The 8,615-nt window shown below is 34.3% G+C and overlaps 1 protein-coding gene across 1 annotated transcript; it reads right to left on the reverse strand.

Annotated features, from left to right (window-relative positions):
- On the reverse strand, positions 48 to 3,236 carry LOC18603031 (homocysteine S-methyltransferase 3). Its single transcript, XM_007034766.2, has 6 exons — positions 2,967 to 3,236; positions 1,618 to 1,901; positions 1,355 to 1,484; positions 903 to 1,106; positions 669 to 740; positions 48 to 591 (listed from the first exon to the last, which is right to left on the reverse strand). The coding sequence occupies exons 1-6, from the start codon at positions 3,141 to 3,143 to the stop codon at positions 421 to 423; spliced, it is 1,038 nt and encodes a 345-aa protein (XP_007034828.2). The 5' UTR covers positions 3,144 to 3,236; the 3' UTR covers positions 48 to 420.

Here is an 8,615-nt window from a genome sequence, read left to right on the forward strand (position 1 = left end):
TATAGGCATTGATATTAATTTTTTTCACTTGTCATGGCAATAGTATATATATATATACGTATAATGGGTTTCAATTCATTACAAATTGTTGAGTTCTACACTGCCACTATCTAATCGAATCTTATTACATGTATGGGGTATCCTAAGATTTTGACAAGTATGATCGAAACCCTCCAGTACTCTACACGTAACAAGTTCTCCAAATTTGTCATTTGCACTTTGTGCATAGCAAAGCAAGACAGATAGCCAGCTGAGAGATGGAAAGTTTGTAGGCTGTCGTTAATAAGGTAAAAAACCTTTATTTTTTTGACACATAGAGATGATCATTACATTGACTTCATCAGGAGATTTCTGCTCCATTAGGATTCACGGGATCGGTGCCCAAGGTAGCAAAATTTCAGATTAACATCTGATTATTATCTACATATCAGCCTTGGATAAAGTAAGTGAAGATTTGTCAAAGAGAATCCTGGATATGGCTCTGATAGTGTTTGGAGTAGTCCTGCAGCAACCACCAAAGAGAGATGCACCAATGTCTCGCCATTTGGCTACATATGATACAAAGTCCTCATCTGCTACCCCAGTTGATTTCTGCAAAAGAAAGCAGCAATTCAGTTTCTTGATCACTAACAGAAACCATAGAAAAAAAAATGCAGGCAGATACTCACCACCCATGTCTTGCGTTCAGCATCATAAGTCTCACCGCTGTTGGGATATATGACCACTGGTTTATTTGTCACCTGAAATTACAAGATCATTGGTAGCACAACAGTCTTAGTACAGAAGCAGAAGAAAATTTACTACTCTGAGAATTTCAGTTCAGGACTTAGTTGTTTAAGGGAGAAGGGAAATTTTAGCAAAATCTAGCTAAAAAGAAGTTGCAAACACCAAATGATGATTACCTTCCTGATAGAGAGAATTAGTCCATGTATAAATCTAGGAGGGGTACAATTGATTCCTACAGCAGCAACTTGCTTGCACGAATCCGCAATGGAGGCACAATCACAAATAGAATCACCACTAACCACATTGATTCCATCCTTGGAGGTGAAAGAAAACCAAGATGGAATGTCTATACCTTCCTCCTCAAGAAGCTCAGCATATGCCTGCACTTGAATCAAGCAAAATCAGTAAGGAAAATCCCAGCTGGGAGAAAGTACTAGGAAAAGTTATTTTGCTATCAAACCATTGGTTCATAGTTTCTAAAATTATGATAGGATCAAGTTTTGTAAATCAGCCAGAATTGGGTGTTAAAGAGAAAATGGAAAGTGTCACGCTTGGCATGCCCAATTAGCAACTCTGCTTTTGAACAGCTATTGAAAATGTCAACACCAAGCCAATAATTTGCAAATACCTGCGCTTCTAGCTTGTTTGGAATTGTTTCAAATGCAATTAGATCAGCACCCGATGTAGCCAGAATCTGAAGTCTTCTCCTGTGAAAATCCTTCAATGATTCCAGTGTCACTGAATCCCCATAGTTGCCACTGTATAGGAACACAGGAAAACGTGATCGAAGAGATGATGTCAAAGAGCTAATATTTCACACACTGTTAGAAATGTTAAAGATTACTTAATGAAGACCACAAATTGAATAAAATGATAAAAAAAGCTACATACGTATACTCAGATCCATCAGCCAAATAAGCCCCATAGCTGCCCACAGAAGCAGCAACCAAAACTGGACGTCTGGTAATGTTCCCATCGACAAGGAAGTCCCAAGAATCTTTGGTGCATTTGTCATGATAAATTTGCCGAGCCTCACAAGCAATTTCAACACTTCTACTAATCAATGTTTCAGCTTCTTCTGTGGACAGGCCTTTGGCTTCAAAACCCTGAATAGTGGCCTGATAAGATGCCGTTATAATCACATTTGCGCCGGCATCAAGGTAATCTAGGTGAACCTGCAATATGTTACATCAAGCATGTCTATAAGCAAACAGAAGGGAGATAAATCAACATCTGTTTCTCTCAAGTAAAATATCAGATGGTTATTACTTGACAACCCTGAATTCCGGAATAAACTTGGAAGAAGAATAGCTTCTATCGACTGCCAAATGCCAAAACCAGACTTATAAATTGACTGTATTTCACTGCTTGGGGACTTCTCCCTTTTCCAATTTTGCATTCCTGATTCAACGGAATCAGAGGTAACCTTCTTTATTCCCTTAAATCTCCAATTTCTTATACAAATTGAATTGAAATTAATCAGTTATACTATTTGCTATCTCTCACTTTATTGCAGGGTTATATAGAAACGAAGAAGAAAATGAAAAAGTTAGGAACAGTAGCACCTGAGGCACTACTTTTAGCAGGGGGAAAGGCATCGTCAAAGGGAGAACCCTAATCTTAATCAAAAAGAATTTGGAAGGAACAAATATATTACAAACTTTGATTCAAATACTTTCAACCAGTGTGTCTCACTTTTTCAATTGCAACTGCAACCACATTATGCCATGTGGCCACCACGTCAGCAATGCATTCCTAGATTATTGTTGTTAGAAAAAATGAAAAAGAAAAAGATTGTCTTCCATTCCATCCTTCATCCTTGTTGGATGGAACAAGCAACCATGTGAAATTTAATACTCCTTTAATTTCCCCACTTTTTTCCAATTAGTATACTAATTTTTTAGCCTGTCAAATACTATATTAATCTTTGCTACCTTTCTGTCAAAATATTTCAACATGTTCTGTTCCATCTGACATTTTCAGATCTACTCTAAACCTATTATCTGTATGCATCTTCTGCATTCACGAAGATGAAGGTAAGCTATATAGTTGAGTTTATTCATATACGTCCTAAAACGCTTAAAATTTCTCCCTCTTTGGTTTTTTTACCTGTTTATTATGTGTTCTATATATATATATATATGAAAGAAGAAACTGATGACTAATAACCTAAAAAATGAAAAGATGAATTCCCCTATATGTCAAACTAACACAAGGTGAGAAAAGAAAGTAGTATGTACCCTTCTAACAAGGTGGGGAGAACTGATAAGACATTTGGCACTCCATAGAGGATCATTGAGGTCTTGGCCATGGCGTTCAAGCTCGGTGGCGAAGCCACCATCCACCACGGCGTAGCCACCGCACTTCGCAAGAAAATCAGACACGAACACCGAAGGTTCCACGCCTTCCAGTCCCATGGTCGGGGAGACAGAGAGTGTGAGAAGCACGCTCCGAAGAGATTAAGGAAATGAAGTGAAGGTGGTCGGTTTTCAGCTTTCTTGTTAATACACACGTTAACGTTTTATAGTGGGAAAAGATCATGTCAAGTTACACATTTCTCCCTGGTATTTATATGAGAAAGAAATTCAGCTCATGTGATTTCTGTCTTTTTAGGCTTTGGGGTATTATCATTTTTCTTATATGTAAATCCACCATATTTACTTGTCACGGATTTGGAAAGACTAAGTAAATCTATTTTAAATATTTACAAAATAATGTGGAAGTGAATGTAATTGAACTCGAAGAAAGAAATTTTTTGGGAGAAAAATAATTATATTATTTTTAAGAGAAAAATAAAAAAAATACCTAAGATCCTAAGTAAATAGCTTGAATGCTTGAATAATTGATTACTTGGACAATTTGACTCTATTGTCTTTCAATTAATTCTAAGGGTGCTATTTTAATATAGACTATCTTAATCCTAAGGAAACTTCAATTCTTCTTGTAGTATAAGTAGAATTAATAACTATAAAAGAAATATAAATAAAATAAGAGTTCTACACCTAATAAAACTCGTCTAGCCTAAAGTCCTAGATTGATTTAACTATTCCTATCCCAGCAATCTTTTGGAACTCGGACTCTTTGTGCAACCAAGCTGCTGCTACACATCCTAATGTGTAGGCCAGGGACATTTAACTTTCTTGCTTGTGGTCCATAGTCTGGAGAGATTGGGCAGTGCAACGTGTCTTTGACCTAATTGTTGTTGAAGATGGACCCTCAATCAATAGTGTCCCTAAATCGATTTACGGCCTTGGGAGGTGTTCGGCACTTATGAGTGTTGTTGGTTTGAGCCCATTATCGAGTTGGACGTGTCATGGTTCTACGGATCATGACATTCTCTTCCACTTGTTATAGGCAACGTTCTCGTTGCATCGTGGTCTTTCGTCACCACAAGTCTTTAACAGGGTTCCCACGATACTCATGGGTTCAATTGAGGTAGCCCTCTATTGGCAATCTTAGGAACACTTCCAAGTTGGGAGGTGTTCGATCGTGTGGATATCTGGCTCACGGTTGGTCTGTGAATCCTCTTTGAGACAACTCTGTCGCGTCCAAGTGCACGATGTCTCCATTTGCAACACACATAAGACACGAGGGGTTTGAACTTGATGTTTGGGTTGTCAATTCAATATCAAAGTTTTGTTGGTCAAATCGCCTAGTCTGAAAGTCACGTTGTGTGCCTTCTTGGTACTTGTCAACTAAATACATCACCCTCTATTCGAGACCTTTGACAACTTTTGTCATTGTTACTGCTGCATTGCTGCCATAATTCATCTAGCCCACATCATAGCGAATTAGTAAATCCACCACCATTCCTTATGAAGCTCATCATTATTAAACTCCAGCTCTTAGATACTGCCCTCGACGTGTTCAAGGTCTACAAGCACTTCCTTTTAAAAAATCATTTCCGAGCGAGACATGAGATCGTCAAGTGCACACAAGTTGTCCTTAAACTCATAACGGTTTAGGGCACGTGTGTGCGTAATTTTCATGTTTACAACGCTCACATTATTGTAAATCAAGACGTTCAAGCAAGATGTAGTTTGGTCACCAATTGATGTCGATTTCCTTTCCATTCTCTTACTTTTTTTTTCCAAATTTTACGACTTAGATTTGGAATAAATTTATACTTTTCCTTGGCCCTCACAGTTGTTGAACCTTACTTCAAAACCTATTTCTTTAAAAATTGAGGTTTTTGAATTTTTCTATTTTTAATATAAACTTTCCCAAAATTTGGGATTCACCTATCCTAACTCTCCCCTTGGATCTTTTTCTAGCTCTAATACCAACTTTTGTTTGAAAGTTAGGTAAACCTTACCTAACCTAGCTCTGATACCAATTATCATACGTTTGAAATTTTAGCCAAAATCCATATGGTGTTTAGACTTAGGTATGAAAGACTAAGCAAGCCTATCCCTAAATATTTACACAATAATGCGAAAGTGAAAATAATTAAACTTGAAGAAAGACACCTTTTGAGAAAAAAATAATTCTATTATTTTCAAAAGAAAAACAAATACCTAAGATCCTACGTAAATGGCTTGAATGCTTGAATAATTGGCTACTTGGACATTTTGACTCTATTATCTTTCAACTAATCCTAAGGGCTCTATTTGTAATATAGCTTTTCTTAGTCCTAAGGAAACTCTAATATTTCTTGTAGTACAAGTAGAATTAATAACTATAAAAGGAATATAAATAAAATAGGAGTTCTATGCCTAATAAAACTCATTTAGCCTAAAATCCTAGATTGATTTAACTATTCCTATTCGAGCAGTCTTCTAGAACTCAAACTCCTTGTGCAATCAAGCTATTGTTGCGTGTCCCAATGTGTGGGTCGAGTGTTTATAGCTTTCTTGCATGTGGCACATAGTCTGACGAGATTGGGCAGCACAACGTGTCTTTAGCTCATTGGTTGTTTAAGATAGGCACTCAATCGATAATGTCCCAAGATCGATTTACGACCCTAGGATGTGTGCGGCACTTGTGGGTGCTACTGGTCCGAGCCCATTATCAAGTTGGACGTGTCACAGTTCCACGGACTGTGACATATTGCTCTTTCATCTTCTAAAAACAAAGGCATAAGTTTTAAAAAAAATCCTTATACAATACATGTTTATTCAACTAAGTCCTTAACTCTATATACATTCAAATAAATTCTATAACCTTTATTTTAAATTAAAAAAGTTTTTCGATCTAACAAAAATGTAATTGTCATTAAACTTTATACCAATTATGCTTTTCTACTCACATAGCATATCACCTAACCAACATGATATGATCGCGTGGCAAGATCAAAACTCATAATAATCAATTGTTGAACATGATTGAAGCTAAAATAAAAAAAAAATCATTTTTGATTCCTCTCCTTTTTAGTTAATCCGAATCATTTTTCAAAAATTTCTTTTTTTTTTCAAATCTAAAAATATCAAAATTTAAAAATTCTAAATTTTTATTTTTTAATTTGAAAAAAAGAAAGAAATTAATTAAAAAATTATTCTAATTTGTTATGAATATATATATATATATATGAATGTCCATTATGTCATGATCCAAGAATTCAAACCAAGCCAAACACATGAGTGTAATTTAATGTGAACTCTTATATTTGATTGTATATATCCAACAACAATATATGAGGATAATACCGTTTGCATAACACAATTAAAGAAAGATACATTAAAGACGATAGAACAAAACACATTTCCTCAAAATTTTTCTTCACTTATGATCTCCAAGAAAAAAGTGATATTAACAAATTCAGTCAAATGACAATCTAGCAGATTTATTCACCAAAGCCCTTCCTACTGCAATATTTAAAAAGTTAGTACAAAATATTAGAATATCTAATTTTAAAGGTCTTAAATAATGTAGTCATTAGGGAAGTAAAATATGTACTTTACTCTTTTCCTTCACCAAGGTTTTTCCAACTAGTTTTTTCTTGGTAAATATTTTAATGAAGTAGTATTTCAAAAATGTATTCTTGAAAATAATTATATACTTTTTTTCTTTCACTCAAATTCTTTTCATGAGATTTTTTCCTACTAAGATTTTAACGAAGCATATTCTTAATACAATTAACATTCAAGGAAGAGTATTATGAATGTATGTGTGAATGTCTATTATGTCATGGTCTAAGAGTTCATATCAAGCCAAACAGTTGAGACAAGCCAAACAGCTTAGCAAGCCAGACATAAGAGTGTAATTTGATGTAAATTCTTATATTTGATTATGTATATCTAGATTTGAATGTAGATTAAATTGGATTAAGATTAGAATTTAATCTATCCAAATCAAATCCCTTAAGCATTATCTTTATCTTGTAAATTCTATTTAGATAAAATATTATTAACCTATAAATAGACCCCTCACTTCATTTTTAAATGCATATTCTTACTTTTTAAAAATATTATTTTTCATATTTGTTCTTTCAAGTTATATTTTATAACATGATTAACGAATGTATGAAAAAGAAAGAAATCGATTAAAGAAATGGGAGAAGGAAAGAAATCTAAAATTGATTTTTTGTTCATGATTTAAACGTTAATTGACAATCAGAATAAGTGATTCTAGATTCAAGTTCAGTCATGTTATATGCCATATAGATAGAAAACACCACTTGACATTGGGTCGGATCCGACAACAATTAATTTTTCATTACGGTTAAAGACTTGTTTGGTTTAAAATAAAAATTTAAGGACCCATTTGAATATTATTAAAAGTGAGAGATTTAATTGAATAAACAAATATAAGAGAGTTTTTAGAGTTTAAACCAGTAAAAAAACTTTGTTTACGTTTAATTAATTAAATTGTTAGATTATTCTCCTTTTGGAAAGTTTTTGTTGATGGAAGACATGGTATTTATATTCTCCAATCTAATGATTAATTAGTTAAAATGTTATTTCTATCTAAAGATGACAATTAGTGTCGGTATTGGTTTCAAATATATATGTGTGTGTGTATGTGTGGCGAAACATAAGAAATCCAATTGATAATTTATAATAAGATTATAAGTAATGATATGTTTTTCATCTTTTGCGTGGTCAAACAATATTATCGTTTTATTAAGAGGACGAATACTTTATATTATCATTTTCATGAAGACTTTAATTTATTCCTCAACTTTATCACCAGAGATGAGAGAATTATGGAGAATATTAGCGGAACCCATGCATGTAAATAATTCTAAAGTATATATGGAGAATTGCATTGTTAGCCAACAAGAAGCATAATGGATATGAACTCATCAAATCCAGCCAACCTTGGGTTAAGATTAAAGCTAGCAATTTGTGGGTAAAGTAGGAATTAAAATAACTGGGAATCTCAACGCCAGACTGAATTAATCATTGTCACCATGACTCATTCAGACTATCACGTTGATTTTCCAAGTTGATGCATTCCATCGACGAGCCACAACTCAAATGCATGAGAGTAGGAGCCATAACCCAAAGGCCAGGTTGATTTTTCAGTAACTAATATGATGCATGGCTGATGTCAACCCAAATCAGCAAATTAAGTACAACCCTAGTCAGTCTTTTATTCGCCTTATGCACGCATAAAGCACCAGCTCATCAGCCACATGCCGTGTAAGAAAACCCAAGCAGCTTAGTTATGGTTCTTTGTCGATAATTAAGGTTACTATTTGGGAAAACTAACATGCCTGAACTTTGTTGACATGATGATAATCATTATCTTCACAATAATGTCCCTTTCTGTTTTCCCCTAAGAATGACAGCCTCTTTAGTTTCTTCCTTTATCAACTTTCCCTCTCGGGTACCATTTCTCACGTATGTATCAAGTTTTCTTCTTATATCATCACTTAGTTATATATATATATATATTTTACTATACATCATAATGTGCAATGAACTGGCAACCTCATCGATATGTAA

Source organism: Theobroma cacao, chromosome 4, assembly GCF_000208745.1.
Source record: "Theobroma cacao cultivar B97-61/B2 chromosome 4, Criollo_cocoa_genome_V2, whole genome shotgun sequence".
Classification (NCBI taxonomy): Eukaryota; Viridiplantae; Streptophyta; class Magnoliopsida; order Malvales; family Malvaceae; genus Theobroma; species Theobroma cacao.